This window comes from Herpailurus yagouaroundi, unplaced genomic scaffold, assembly GCF_014898765.1.
Source record: "Herpailurus yagouaroundi ecotype Mexico unplaced genomic scaffold, PumYag 141, whole genome shotgun sequence".
Classification (NCBI taxonomy): domain Eukaryota; kingdom Metazoa; phylum Chordata; class Mammalia; order Carnivora; family Felidae; genus Herpailurus; species Herpailurus yagouaroundi.
The window spans coordinates 73547730-73563631 of record NW_024412396.1 but is presented as its reverse complement, the minus strand read 5'-3'; the positions used below and the strand labels follow the sequence as shown (position 1 = coordinate 73563631).

The following is a 15902-nucleotide window of genomic DNA, read 5'->3' as shown; positions in this document are numbered from 1 at the left end:
TTTATTTATTTATTTATTTATTTATTTATTTATTTATTTATTTATTTATTTATTTATTTTAAATGTTTATTTTTGACAGAGAGAGAGAGATCAGAAGAGAGGCAGAGAGGGAGACAGTATCCTAAGCAGGGTACACAGTGCAAAGCCATGAGATCATGACCTGAGCTGAAATCAAGACTCGGACGCTTAGCCATCTGAGCCACCCAGGCTCCCTTCCTTTTAAATTTGTGTTTTTGTATTCTTTGGGTGAACACTCAATAGTGTGATTGCTGGATCGTAGGGTAGCTCTATTTTTAACTTTTTGAGGAACCTCCACACTGTTTTCTAGAGTGGCTGTACCAGTTTGCCTTCCCACCAACAGTGCAGGAGGGTTCCTTTTTCTCCACATCTCCAACACCTGTTGTTTCTTGTGTTGTTGAGTTTAACCATTCTGCCACGTGTAAAGTGAGGTCTCATTGTGGCTTTGATTGGTATTTCCCTGGTGATGAACGATGATGAGCATCTTTTCATGTGTCTGTTGGCCATCTGTATGTCTTCTTTGGCAAAGTGTTCATGTCTTCTGCCCATTTTTGTTTTTACTTTTTAAAATATTTATTTATTTTTAAGAAAGAGAAGGGCAGGGAGGGGCAAAGAGAGGTAGACAGAGATTCCCAGGCAGGCCCCACACTGTCAGCACAGAGCTGGATGCGGGGCTCCAACTCACAAATGGTGAGATCATGACCTGAGCCGAAATCAAGAGTCAGATGCTTAGCCAACTGAGCCACCCAGGCACCCGTCTTCTGCCCACTTTTAAATTGAATTATTTGTGTTTTGGGTATTGAATTTTATAAGTCCTTTATATATTTTGGATGTTAACCCATTATTGGATGTGTCATTTGCAAGTATCTTCAACCCGTTCTGTACATTGCCTTTTCGTTGTTGATTGTTTCCTTTGCTCTGCAGGGCAAGCAAACCTTTCTGAGGAGAGTAATTGTAGGCCTGCCATGTGAATTCTTTTCTGCCCAATAATAGACTGTGTTTACTTTTAGGGAAATTTATGGGCGTTATGGCCTAGTCTGTCTAAGAGAAAGATTTGTGTTCTTAAGCAGCACCTGTTCCTTGACTGGTAAAAGTGGGGTGAGGTAGGTCAGGATGGGCTCTTCCTGCAGGCAGAAGGACGTATTACTCAATGAAAGGATCAGACTGGTTGAATTTTACCACAAAGTTTGGAGGCTCCTCAAGAGATTTGTCAAATTGTTTATATAAAGTTCCAAACTTGGACACAGTAGAGGTAAGCTTACAGGGTCTGTATTTGGGTCAGTTTGCTTTGAACAGCTTCTCAGGAGATACTTTTTTGTCTGGTTCCAGGACTTCGTGGGCAGGTCCCTGTTTCAGAGGGGCTCTGGGGTTTAGTTAAGCTGTGGCTGTCCAGCAAGTTACAGCTTCTGTTTTTTGTTGGGAGGAATCTGACACCTCTGTCCTGAAGACTCCACTGGGGACAGTCCCCTGTCTTTTTTTTTTTTTTTTTTTAAGTAGGCTCCACACCCAATGTGGGGCTCGAACTCACAACCCTAAGGTCAAGAGTCACATGCTCTATTGGGGCGCCTGGGTGGCGCAGTCGGTTAAGCGTCCGACTTCAGCCAGGTCACGATCTCGCGGTCCGTGAGTTCGAGCCCCGCGTCGGGCTCTGGGCTGATGGCTCAGAGCCTGGAGCCTGTTTCCGATTCTGTGTCTCCCTCTCTCTCTGCCCCTCCCCCGTTCATGCTCTGTCTCTCTCTGTCCCAAAAATAAATAAATGTTGAAAAAAAAAAAATTAAAAAAAAAAAAAAAAGAGTCACATGCTCTACTGACTGAGCCAGCCAGGTGCCCCTGTCCCCTTTCTTTAGCCAACTTCTCTTAGAAGGGCAGTGGGAAGAACTGTAAAAACTGGCAGAATGGTTTTGAAATCCTGCCTTGCTGGGAGCTAGATCAGTTAGTGTTTTTGTTCAAGGAAGACTTGGACAAAAGGAATTCTAATAACTTAGTTTACAGATCTTCAGTTTGGGGATCTTGAGCAGCCTTGGGGGTGTTAACTGCCATGCTTTGGACATAAACCTGGTTATGCACCCCACCACCCCTCCCCACTGACCTTCCTTACCCTGGAGACTCCCCACGTATTCAAGGAATCCTGCAGTCAAACATGGTTCTCCTTATTTAACCCCGCATTTCCTAACTATCATTGCTCATGAAACCTTCTTTTATGGAATACCCATTAGGATTTGAGAGGTACTAGTGTTTTGTGGAACTCCGTTTGGAAAATGCTAGTCTAAAGACAATATCCTCAGGTATTTCTCCCTGCTGTTATGCAGGGAGGCTCTTTGTGGTCTGGTGGCCCACCCTTTTCTTTCTTGTAATGCAGGCCAGTTGTGAGACTTGGCTTCTGTCATGGTCTTTTGCTGCACGTTGGCTTTTCATGTGCAGATTTCCTTATCTACTAATGGAATAGTCTTAATACTAAAATAATAATAGTCCGTTGCCCGAAGCTTTCTTTATTTTTGCTGTTGTTTGTTTGTTTCTGCCTTGGTGTAATATAATGCCAGGACCAAGTTGACCCTTGAACTACACAGGTTTGAACTGTGTGGATCCACTTACATATATGAAGTGAACATGCCCATGTAACCTGTGCCAAGATCAGAAACAGCATTACCAGGATCCTGAGAGCGCCCTTGGGTCCATTCCAGTCACACCGCCTCCCAAGGGTAACCGCTGTTCTGACTTCTAATGCCACGGATTTGTTTTAACATTTTTATTGAGATATAAAATACATACTATAAAGTTCACACATTTAAAGTGTACAATTCAGGGATGCCTGGGTGGCGCAGTTGGTTAAGCGTCCAACTCTAACTCAAGTCACGATTTCACAGATCACGAGTTCAAGCCCTGCATTGGGCTCTCTGCTGTCAGCACAGAGCCTGCTTCAGATCCTCTGTCCGCCTCTCTCTGTCCCTCTTGTGTGCACGCATGTGCTTATGTGCTCTCACTCTCTCGAAAATAAATAAATGTTAAAAAAAAAATAATATGTACAGTTCGGTGATTTTAGGTTTTTTGTTTTTTACTGAGTTGTGCAACACCCATCATAATAATCTGCTAAAACATTTTCATCCCCCACCCAAATCTGTACCCTGTGTCTGTGGATTTGTGTATTCTGGCCACTTCATGTAAATGGCCTTTTGTGTCTGGCTTCTCTTATATCGTTTTCTAGGTTCATCCATGATGTAGCTTGTGGCAGGATGTGGCGCCTTTCTGTGGCTGAATAATATTCCACTGTGTGGATAGACCATATTTTGTGTATCTGTTCTTTAGCCGACGGACATACGAGTCGCTTGCGTCTTTGGCTATTACGAACAAGGCTTCCGTGGACATTTGCGTATAGGTTATTATTTGGACCTAATTGTCCATTTCTCTTGAGTGTGTACCTAGAAGTAGAATTGCTGGGTCGTGGGGTAACTGTGTAACACCTTAAAGAATTGCCAGCCTGTTTTCCACAGTGCTGAACTGTCCTCCATGGCGGCTGCACCATTTGATGTTGCCACCAGCAACGTATCAGAGCTCTCCCTTCTCCACGTCCATACCAACGCTCGTCATTATCTTACTTTTTGATTCTAGCCATTCTAATGGGTGTGGAATGGCATCTTATGTTCTGTTATTTTGAATTTTCTTGTAAATTTTTATTTCATGGATTGCCATTTGCTTTAAGAGTGTATTAAATAAATGCTTGGTGTTTTTTTTTTTAATTTTTTTTTCAACGTTTATTTATTTTTGGGACAGAGAGAGACAGAGCATGAACGGGGGAGGGGCAGAGAGAGAGGGAGACACAGAATCGGAAACAGGCTCCAGGCTCCGAGCCACCAGCCCAGAGCCCGACGCGGGGCTCGAACTCCCGGACCGCGAGATCGTGACCTGGCTGAAGTCGGACGCTTAACCGACTGCGCTACCCAGGTGCCCCAATGCTTGGTTTTTAATTTCATAATCTATCGTCCTTAAAGGAACCATGAGGAAAATACAGCATTATCCCTTGAATTATTTTTACAAGCAGAATACAAATAAAAAGTATAATGTAAAAAGCGTAGGTGGTTCTATGGTGAAAGGTGAGTCTCCTTTCTCCTCCTATCCTCCAGCCGTCTAGACTTCCTCCCCTGTGAGGTCACCACTTGGCACTTTCTTATGTTCCTTCTAGTTCCTTCTATGTATAGGTGAGCATAAATATGTCTGTGTGTTTAGGTTTTCATTGCTGCTGTAACAAACTATCACAAACTCAGTGGCTTAAAACAACACAAATTTATGAGGGTCTGGAGGCCGGAAGTCTGAAGTGAGTCTCACTGAACTAAAATCAAGCTTCTGGAGGCTCTGAAGGAGCACCCGTTTCCTGGCCTTTTCTAGCTTCTAGAGACCACCTGTCTTCCTCAGCTCGTCACCTCTTCCACCTCTTCAAAGTCAGCACTGTCACAGCTTCTAGTCTGACTCTGTCCCCTGTGCCTCCTTCAGCTCACTGCGCTTGTGACTACATTGGGCCCACCTGAGAAGTTTAGGAACCTTTCCTTAAGGTCAGCTCACTGGCAACCTTAACAATTCCTTCTGCAATCTTTAAAATTTTTGTTAAAGTTTATTTATTTTGAGAGAGAGAGTGCGCACGCGCACACACACAGGTGAGAGAGGGGCAGAGAGAGGGAGAGAGAGAATCCCAAGTAGGCGCCACTCTGTCAGCACAGAGCCCAACGTGGGATCGATCCCGAGAACCGTGAGATCATGACCTGGGCCGAAACCGAGAGCCAGACGCTCGGCGGATGAGCCCCCTCCCCCGCCCGGCGCCCCTCCTCCCGCAACCGGAACTCCCTCCTGCCACGCAGACGGACATTCACAGGTTCCAGGGCCACGGACACTGTTGGGGAGCCATTCTGCTGGCACCGTGCGAATACTGCCCTTTCTTTCATTCTGTTTTTTTTTTTTTTGCAAACGTTAACACAGTTGACGTGTTGTTCCATAATCTGTCTTTTCGTTGATACTCTATCTCCAAAGGTTCTTCCCATCACAAGCTACAGAGCTACCTCACTCCTGTTGTGTCTGCTGTGTAACATTCCTGCGTGTGGCTTTTTCGTAATTCATTTAACCATTAAAAAGAGCACTTCTTCAGGTTTTACGTTTTTATGTAGTCAAATATATGCGTCTCTTCAGAGTGACCGCTTACATTGTTATGCTTAGAAAATGTCTTTTCTTTAATGGAAAAAAACGTTTTCCTTAGATTGAAAAAATATCAGTTTCACCTCACCTGTGTACTCTGGGGCTGCCGCAACAAATTGCTGCCAGTTGGGTGGCTTCAATCCAGCAGGAATGTCTTCTCTCCCAGTTCTGGAGCCAGAAGTCTGAAATCAAGGTGTCGGCAGGACTGTGCTTCCTCGGGAGGCTGCAGGGGCGGGTCCTTCCTGGCCCCTTCTGGCAGCTTCCAGCAGCTTCCAGAGCTCGGGCTCCGTCTTCACATGGCCTCCCCTTTTGTGTCTATGTGTGTATCTCTCTCTCTCTCTCTTTTTTTTATTGTGGTAAAAACAACGACATGAGCTCTACTTTCTTAACACACTTTTACGTTTATGGTACTGCAAACTGTGCACCCATTGTTATACAACAATCTCCAGAACTTTTTTATCTTGCATGACTCTGACTCTGTACCCATTGAGTCACAATTCCCTGTTTCTCCCTCCCTCCAGTGCCTGGCAACCACCATTCTGCTCTCTCTGTGTGTCTCTTACAAGTACACTTGCCATTGGATTCAAGGTCCATGTGGATATCCAGGATGTTCCCATGTCAAGACCCTTAACTTAATTACACCTGCAGAGACTTTCCTGTTACTGAGGTAACAGTCGGGGATGGCAGGGGTTAGGATGAGGGCGTGTCTTTCGGGGTCCACCATTCAACTCACTACGTACTCTTCGTGCTTTGTATCTCCTTTCCTAGAAATCATCTTTGGAAAATAAATTTTTGTGAGAAGCTTTCACAGCTGTTTCTTCGGTCATTCCCTTCAGGAGTTGTTGACCGTCTAACATACGCACAGTAGTTCTAGGTTCTTATTTCTTCCCGTGGCTGTTAACTACCGTGCAGTATATGGTAGTTTGAATGGGAATAACATGGTTAGATGCCGTTCTTGGGGAAAGGCATTTTTTCCAATTTCTGCAACTATGTAATTACAAATAGGATTTTCTCATTTTGCATGACCTGAAGCTAAGATATTTGAAAATGTACACTGAAATTAATATTTGGAATAAGATTGAAAAGTAGCATTAACGGGGCGCCTGGGTGGCGCAGTCGGTTGAGCGTCCGACTTCAGCCAGGTCACGATCTCGCGGTCCGTGAGTTCGAGCCCCGCGTCAGGCTCTGGGCTGATGGCTCAGAGCCTGGAGCCTGTTTCCGATTCTGTGTCTCCCTCTCTCTCTGCCCCTCCCCCGTTCATGCTCTGTCTCTCTCTGTCCCAAAAATAAATAAATGTTGAAAAAAAAAAAAAAGAAAAGTAGCATTAAAATCAATATTACATATATATGAATAATTATACGTAGGAATAATACCACACCAGATACTGTGTATCAGTAAAACCAGTTGTTTATAACACTCTAATGAACAGTGAGGGAAAACAGTTTGCCAGCTCCCTGAGCTTCCCAAAAGTTCTTGCAAGACTTATCCATCCTATGTCTGCTTGTTCAAAAAGTGCTGGGCCAGGGGCGCCTGGGGGGCTCAGTCGGTTGAGTGTCCGACTCTTGATTTCACTCAGGTCATGGTCTCACAGTTTGTGAGTTCGAGCCCTGCATCGGGCTCTGTGCTGCCAGCATGGGGGCTGCTTGGGATTCTCTCCCTCCCTCTTTCTCTCCTTCTCTCTGTCCCTTCCCTGCTTGTTCTCTCTCTCTCTCTCTCTCTCTTTCTCTCTCTCCCTCCCTCCCTCTCTCAAAATAAATAAATTAAAAAAGAAAAAAAGTGCTTGGCCATTGGCCCTGGGGTCCTCTCCTGTAAAGCAGCCCATTGCTGTGCAGGTGTCTGTCCTCTGGGCCCATCAGGTCACCACCATGAGAAGACTTCGGGGCAGGGAAACCAATGTAAATATTCTGATGCTCCCCTGCCTCGTTGCACCATGAGTCATAAGGTCCTTTGTCTCTGACCCCAAAAGCTGTGTCTTTTGCCAGCATTTGTGACAGTCACAGGCTAACTTCGTAACTTATGAGTAGGTAAAATCTCAGACAGATACGAACTTGTTCTGAAAATTCGGTGTAGGTTGAATTTTTGTAACTAAAGTCATTGAATATTTATTTAAAAGGTGATTTTTTAAAAAAGTAGTCTCTAGGGGCGCCTGGGTGGCGCAGTCGGTTAAGCGTCTGACTTCAGCCAGGTCACGATCTCGCGGTCCGTGAGTTCGAGCCCCGCGTCAGGCTCTGGGCTGATGGCTTGGAGCCTGGAGCCTGTTTCCGATTCTGTGTCTCCCTTTCTCTCTGCCCCTCCCCTGTTCATGCTCTGTCTCTCTCTGTCCCAAAAATAAATTAAAAAAAAAAATAAATTAAAAAAAAAAATAAATAAAAAGTAGTCTCTACACCCAACGTGGGGCTTGAACTCACTACCCCGAGATCAAGAGTTGCAGGCTCCACTGACTAGGCCGGCCAGATGCTCCAAAGAGATGATTTTTTAAGGTGAAATCTCGCAAATACAAATTCTCAAGAGTCTGTTGTTCTCTTTGTTTTATAAATCGTGATATTTATATATCAAGTATGTTAGGGCAATACTTACTAGGTGCTGTCACGGATAAATAAAAACCCCCAAATCTCAGGGGCTTTACATAAGAAAGTTGTGTTTCCTGTTCATGCGAAGTCCTGTGTGGGTGTTCCCCGTTGGGAGTCTTTCCTGGGGGCTTTTCCATCATCTTTATCTGCTGAGGTTTCCGGGGATCATTTCTGTCCTGGCTAGTCAGGGGCATGAACCTGCCAGGTCACATGGGGGAGGTCTTCTTTTTCCTTCCTTCCCCCTCCCGACTCTCTTTGTGCCACCACTGCAGCGACCACCACGTCCTCTTTTATACTTTTTTTTTTTTAGATTTTATTTTTTTTTAATAATCTCTACATTCAATGCAGTGCTCGAACCCACAGCCCAGAGATCAAGAGTCGCTTGCTCCACTGACTGAGCCAGCCAGGCACTCCTGTTTTCACTTTTTTATTTTTTAATTTTATCTCATTTGTTTATTTCGAGAGAGCCCATGAGCGGGGGAGAGGGGCACAGGGGAGAAAGAGAGAATCTCAAGCAGGCTTCACGCTCGGTGCAGAGCCCCACTTGGGGCTCGATCTCACGACCCTGGGATCATGACCTGAGCCGAAATCAGGAGTCGGACACTCAACCAACTGAACCACCGGGCGCCCCTTTGTTTTTTTATTCTCACTTTTTATTATGGAAAATTTCAAGCATGCCAGAAGTAGAGGAAATAATATAGTGAACCCTCATGTGTATCTGTCACCCTAGTTTCAACAGTGATAACATTTTGCTGTTGTTACCCCCACCACTTTTTTTTTTTTCTGGAACTTTTAGTTTTATTATTGCTTTTTAATAAAATGGTGCTCTCATTATGGAAAATATCTAACTTAGTGAGACACTTGTAACCTTTCCCCTGAGAGAGAGAGCCATTAAGTGTATTGTCTTTAAGGAAATCATCTGTGTCATTCTTTTCAATCTATTCCGTTGTATGGATAAACCACACGTAAGTTACCTAGTTCTACATTGGGGGGCATCAGTTTTTCCCTGTGAAATAATGTTGAACTAACATCCTCGGATACATACGTACTTGAACAAGTATTTCTTCCAGGGTAAGTTCTACAGTAGCAATTGCTGTGTCAAAGGGTATGAATGTCATACGGATTTAATACATGTTGTCAAATTGCACTCCGAATGACCATCCCAGTGTACATTTGCAGCAGTGGCAAATGGGAATGTGTAGGAGCATTTTCCTTTTAAAAAATTTTTTAACGTTTATTTTTCAGAGGGGAGAGAGTGCGCGCACGAGCAGGGGAAGGGCAGAGAGAGGGAGACAGAGGATCCGAAGCCAACAGCACAGAGCCCAATGGGGGGCTCAAACTCGTGAACCATGAGATCGTGACCTGAGCCAAAGTTGAATGCTTAACCGGCTGAGCCACCCAGGCGCCCCCCATGTTTCTTTTTTTTTTTTTTTTTTAAAGTAGATTCCGTGCCCATCGTGAGCCCAATGTGGGGCTTGAACTCATGACCCCGAGATCACAAGTGGGACGCTTAACCGACTGAGCCCTGAGCCACCCCAGCACCCCCCACTTTTTTTTCCAGGAGCATTTTAAAGTAATCCCAGGCCTCTTCCCATTTCACCTGGCAACACTACAGTATTTCTTGTTAACAAGTAAGGACTTTTTTCCTTTGTAAACGCATAATTTCTGAAGAACACCACTTCTAAAAAAAAAGAGCGTCTTTTGTTGTTGGTTTTGAACAAACCAGAATTCACACAGGCATTACGAAGAGAGGCACTGAGGATGGCCTTCTTTGGAGTTGTGCTGTTTTATTTTTTTTTTTTTAATTTTTTTTTTCAACGTTTATTTATTTTTGGGACAGAGAGAGACAGAGCATGAACGGGGGAGGGGCAGAGAGAGAGGGAGACACAGAATTGGAAACAGGCTCCAAGCTCTGAGCCATCAGCCCAGAGCCCGACGCGGGGCTCGAACTCACAGACCGCGAGATCGTGACCTGGCTGAAGTCGGACGCTTAACCGACTGCGCCACCCAGGCGCCCCAAGAGTTGTGCTGTTTTAAAAGCCTGCTCTGTGCTTGGGTAGGTTTGGGACCCAGAGGGGACAGACAGGCTTCTTTTGGCCCAGGTCTGTTGAATAGGTTTCTGGTCTGTTTGCTTCCGGTCAGCTCCACACTGAAGGCTCTTTGCGAGACGTAGTTCCAAAGCTTGCCCTATTTCTTCTTGGCCCCACTTTCTGCATCTCTGCCTCCGTCTCCGGGACCTCCCTCGAGGCTCTCTGAAACCAGGGCCCGGCTGAGATGTCAGCGCAAGGAAGAACCATTCGTGTGGCCGGGCAGTCTCAACATGGCTGTACACTGTTATTCTCCTATTATTTGGGCTGCAGAAGCTTTTCATCCCAGTTAGACTTTTCCTTTCTGGGTTTTTCTCATTCCTTCCATTGCTTCTTGAAAGGTAGCGTTTCTCTCCTGAGCTCATTGTTGTCTGGAAGGAATGTGCTCAGGCGGTCAGTGGTATCCAACACAGCCCACAGCCCTGCCCCTTCCACCTTCCAGAGGCCTGCGGGCCCGGGGGACCCTGCTCTGGCGCCAGGCTCTCCAGCGCCCCAGCCTGCTGCCTGCCGCCGGACTGCATTTCGTTTTCAGATTTTTGTTCCCAGCAGCACCTCATCTCAGGATCCTTATTTCTGCGTCTGTCAGAGTTCAGCCAGGAAAACAGAAACTGTTCTGGGTCTTTCAGATGCTGTGAGATTTTACATAGTGCATCAGAGGCTGTGCCGAGGTGATGGCGGGTGGCAGGGGGCGGCCGGACCGGGCCCGGGAAGCTGCTGTCAGATTTCAGGAAATCAGGCTGCGCCGCAGATCAGCTGGGCCTCCTGTGGGCTGGGAGGCTGATTTTCAGGAGGATGCTCGGAGGCTGCCCAGAGCCCGCCCGCACCCGTGCCCAGGTGCACCTGCTGGAGAGCCCACCTCCGCTGCTCTGGCTGTCTGTCTGTCTGTCCGTCCGGTTCTTGCAGGGTGGCCCGGTGTCTCGCCACGGGCTCCAGAGTACAGGGGCAGTGGTACTCGGGGCCCACACGTAGCCTAGCTTCTTTTTTGTTTCTCAGCATGAGAAAATCCTGTTTATTCTCATCCCCCGTTTTATTGAGAAAGAATTGGCACACAGCTTAATGGCACAGCACAGTGGTTTGATTTACGGATGTTGTGAAATGACTACCGTGATGAGTTCAGCTAATATCCATCTTCTCGTATAGATACAATAAAAAGAGAAAGGGAAACAGCTTTCTCCTTGTGACCAGGACTCTCCGGACCTAATCTCTTAACGACTCTCCTGTGTGGCGGACGGCAGTGTTGGCCGTAGTCAGTGATCGTGTCACATGTTCCATCCCTGGCACCTGTTTATCTCCTAACTGGACGTTTGCACCTCTTGGTCGTCGTCTCCAGTCCCCACCCCTGCCGGCTTCCCTGGAACCGAGGGGAGCACTGAGCGCTGGACACCATGAAAGAACCGTGCTCAGCCTGTCGGTGTCGGGTTGTCGTGTGGGTTAAAAAGAAAAAAGACCGCCGTCTGGAAGTTGAGTGCACAATACATGCATAAATACGTTTTCTTTGTGTGATTCTTTTTATTTGTAGACTATAAAGCAATTGGCAAAATAGGAGAGGGAACGTTTTCCGAAGTTACGAAGCTGCAAAGCCTGAGAGACGGAAGCTACTACGCGTGTAAGCAAATGAAACGGCGCTTTGAAAGGTAGGCGGTCAGAGACCTGTTTAAGACTAAATACAGCTCTGGGCTCCGCAGTGGGGGGCTGGTACTCGCGCAGTGACAGGTTAAGAGACGATCAGCTTTCTTTGGGCAGAGGATTACGGGCTAACTTGAGGTTTGTGACACTAGGTTTTATTCGTGTCCGGCCTTGCTGTAACACCAGTGACCAGGGGTCACAGAATATTTAAACTGTAAAAGCGTGCCTCACTTTCAACAGCCTCTGTGTTCCTGAAAGTCGTATGTTGGACTTTTATAGATGAAACCTGTCTCGACATCGTAGAGGCACTTGTGGTTTGATTAGTCCTGAGTTCGTTAACCTATTGAGAAACAATTTCCAGATCGGGTTGGGGAACTCTGTTCCCTGACACTGATCCATTGCTGTTCGTGGAGAGGGGAGCTGGCTTGTTCTGGGTTCATCACTTGGGGGGCTGCTGTGGCTTTGCCCTCAGAGCGGTCTCTCGAATCCCTCAAGTTTGCAGCTTCTAACGGGTCAGACGCCAGGTGTGATTAGGAAGCTCTGTTGGGACAGTGAAGCCGATGCCGGCCTCACTGCAGCTGTGAAACTTTCAGTGAAGAGGTTCGAAGCTCAGCCTTTTTTTTTTTTTTTAATATATCAAAGGAATCGAAGTCTCTAAATATTAAAAGCAAGTTGAAAAGCGGCGCCTGGGTGGCTCAGTCGGTTGCACGTCCAACTTCGGCCCAGGTCATGATCTCGCAGTCCGTGAGCTCGAGCCCCATGTCGGGCTCTGTGCTGACGGCTCCGAGCCTGGAGCCTGTTTCAGATTCTGTGTCTGCCCCTCCCCTGCTCATGCTCTCTCTCTGCCCTAAAAACAAATATAAAAACATTAAAAATTTTTTTAAATAAATAAAAGCAAGATGTAAAAAAAGAGTCCTTCCCCCACATTGACACAGAGCCTTCTGAAGTGTTTCAGGGTATCGACCTTGATTTCGAACTCTTGGCATAAAAAATTACTTCTCAGATCAGAAAGGAGTACAGGGCAGTTCGCCATGTCAGAAGGTCTGAGAACAGTATTGTGATCTTCACGACATCCGCACGGGGCGTGTGGGACCGTCCCTGGTTTGCGAGCACACGAGGAGAGGTGCTTAGAGATCGGAAGTAGCTTGACAGCTGTCACTCTAGGTCACTAGGTGGGCAGAGGCATATTTGAATCCAGATCTTACGAAACCAAACTCCTCCTTCTCCCCTGCCCGAAGCGTGCGGTCATTTACCCGCCGCTGTTGAGACTCTGAAGTCACTGGGTCTCCAGCCCTTCCTCTGTGTGTTCTGCATCCTCTGGGTCTCTTGATCTTTTCCCTACTCCGTCTTTACCTGTGAACGACTCGTGATGGGAATTTGACGTGCAGCGTACTGATTATCCCATATGTAAAGAGCAGACTTCCTTAAACAGCCAGCTTTCAGAGATGCCACAAACACAGAGTAGCAGAGAAAGGACTTTGAGCCGCGGGACGTGACACGTGCACCTTAGGAGAGGCCTGGAGTCCCCATCGGGTTCCGCTGTCAGGCTCGGGGTGGATGTGTACTTGCAACAGGGCTCGCTCGCCCCTGTCTTGTGAGGAGGTAGATGTGAAACGTGGACCAGACAGACAGCCTGCTGACCTGAGGCCTTCCTGCGACCGTTGCTGCGTCGGGGTGACGTGCTGGCCTGCTTACTCTGCCGAGCTGGCCGTCAAGAGGAATCACACCCCGTCACGGGTGTGCCTTCAGGAGAGTCGAGAGATCTCTGTAACGCATCGTAGAAAGGTTGCATCAAAGAACAGGGACGTGGTTTCCTGGCGGTGAAGCGCAGTCCGGATCCACCACCTACCAGGTCCCTGGCACACCGAGGGCCTCATCCACTGAACCTTGGCTTCCTTGTCGTGAGGTGCTTGACGACTAAATGAGGGAATGAAGGGAAAGTTGGGAGCAAAGCAGGGGCACACGGCAAATGTTCGATAGATGGTAGCCTTCCTTACTGTATGTGCGGTCATTTGTTGGATTTCAGAAACAATTAATGCTCTTTGTCTTAACTTTAAAAGTGGTTGATGGGGCACCTGGGTGGCTCAGTCGGTTGAGTGCCCGACTTCGGCTCGGGTCACGATCTCACGGTTGGTGAGTTCGAGCTCCACGTCGGGCTCGCTGCTGTCAGCACGGAGCCCGCTTTGGATCCTCTGTCTCCCTCTCTCTCTGCCCCTCCCCCACTTGCGCTCTCTCAAAAGTAAATAAAACATTTAAAAAAATTAAGAAAATTAAAGTGGTTGATTGGAACATATATTGTTCTTTTAAAAACTCATAAAAGTAAAGGTTTTTTAATACAATACCACTGAGTCAGTGTTACTTTTTAAATTTTGTTTTGTTTTACTTATTTGTTTGTTTAGTAATCTTTACACTTAATGTGGGGCTTGAACTCACAAACCCAAGATCAAGAGTCCTATGCTCCACTGACCGAGCCAACCAGGCACCCCGGAGTTACTTTCTGTAAAGTTTGTGTATGTATAGGGGATTACGAACAGGCTTTAGTGTATTATTTTTTTAAATATTTATTTATTTTGAAAGGGAGGGTGCGGAAGCATGAGCGGGGAAGGGGCAGAGAGAGAGGGAGTCAGCGAATCCCAAGCAGGCTCCACACTGTCAGCACAGACCCTGACGGGGCTCGATCGCACGAACCATGAGGTCATGACCTGGGGAACAGGCTTTAGTTTCTGTTGTATAAATAACAATTTCACATATTGGCTTTACCTAAAAGGAAGTACATTTACTCCGGCTAGTGGTATTTTGTCGCTGTTTGATGTACGGAATCCGTGATAGAGTCTCAGGCTAGTTTTGATAGGTATCTGCCAGCCTGTGTAATCCAGACCTAAGAGGAAGTGGACTCTGGGTTTATTCACGTGAGTTCTGATTTGCTCTTGATACATAGGTTCAAACCTATAGGAGATTACAATCCAATACTGTCATTATTTATCTAATAATTGTTCCTGCTTAGATTCTTCCAGCTGCGGCTCTGGGGAGCTCCTTCAGGTTGGCGCCTATGTTCTTTTGACATGCCCCATCCTTTTTATCTTTTCTTCAGATCCTGAAGGCTCATCTTGTATTTTTCCTCCCCTAGAACCATCCATTTCTCCAAGGAGCCCTGGTTCCTTTCATTGGAGAAAGGTATTTAGAAAACGAGATCTTGGCACCAGGGGTGCTCATTCCTACTGGGAAGTCAGTCCCTCTAGACTCAGCAGACAGACCTAGTATGTGCGTGTATGATCCGTATGTACACACATCTCTCTTTTTCTCTCTCCACCCTCTCATCTATCTTGTCGGGTAAGCATGAGTCCATACCGATAAATAAATGAGTGAATAAATAAATTGGGATGAGGGGACAATTCTTTATAGAAGGATTCCAGTCAATAAATATAGAAGGAATGAGGGAAATAGAAAATCCTCATTAGAATAACAGTGGTAATTTCTACAGGCAAGATAAACTGAGGAACCCTGAAATTAGTAGGTGAAGCTTGGAAGAGAACAGGGTTTCTGCAGAGCCTCCAGTGGTTCCCCCTAACTATTAATTAATGTGGCGGTTCTAGCATATGTCCATACGTTATTTGATATCCCTTCCTTCAGGAGGTGGGGCTTACTCTCCTTGCCTTTGAGTGTGGGCTGCACTTGTTCCTAAAGTATAGAAAATAGGAAGGGAAAGTTAGTAACTTTACAATGAAAAACCCGGAAGATACCACCTTCACTAAATGATTAACACCATCAGTAATAAGCCATATAGATGTCATGTACTTCCTGATACAATGGGATTGAAAAAGCACACATATCACCTCCATCGTGTTCTTTCCTGAAGATCCATAATCTCCGCTTACTTACGAGAATATATCAGCCCAGCCCAAATTAAGGGGCACTCTGCAGAATACCTGCTTGCTACTCCTTGAAACTGTGAAGGTAATGAAAAACAAAGACACGAACCGTCACAGACTGGAGGGTGAATAAGGGAACATGACATCTTAATTGCAATGAGGTATCCTTCACCCTGGGAGAGAAAAAGACATTCCCGGGGAAACTGGGGAAATCCAAATAAAGTGTCTAATTAATAGAATTGTACCAATGTTAATTTTTTAGTTTCGATAAATGTTGTGTAAGGTGTTAACATGAAAAGAAGCTGGGTTGCAATAGAGAGCTGTACTATCTTGATAACCCTTGTTAGTCTAAAATGATTTGAGGAAGCCCAGGTGGCTCTGTCAGTTAAGCATCCGACTTGATATTGGCTCAGGTCATGATCTCACGCTTCATGGGACTGAGTCCTACGTTGGGCTCGTCGCTGAACACGAAGCCTGCTTGGGGTTCTCTCCCTCTCTGTCCTTCCCCCACTTGCACGTGCACTCTCTCTTTCTCTCTCTCTCAAAACAAATAA

At 46.2% G+C, this 15902-nt stretch overlaps 1 protein-coding gene across 13 annotated transcripts in view; it reads left to right on the top strand.

Moving 5' to 3' along the window:
* Positions 1 to 15902, top strand: part of MOK (MOK protein kinase) — a 71950-nt gene that overhangs the window by 13421 nt on the left and 42627 nt on the right. Inside the window, exon 2 of one of the 13 annotated variants that reach the window (XM_040478278.1) lies at positions 11373 to 11487. The exons of 7 other annotated variants lie outside the window; for them this stretch is intronic. In XM_040478278.1, coding sequence (XP_040334212.1) covers positions 11373 to 11487 — 115 coding nt within the window. Of the gene's footprint in view, positions 1 to 11372; positions 11488 to 15902 lie in introns of those variants that run through there. 5 more of the 13 variants (XM_040478280.1, XM_040478286.1, XM_040478279.1 and 2 more) reach the window with 5 other exon arrangements.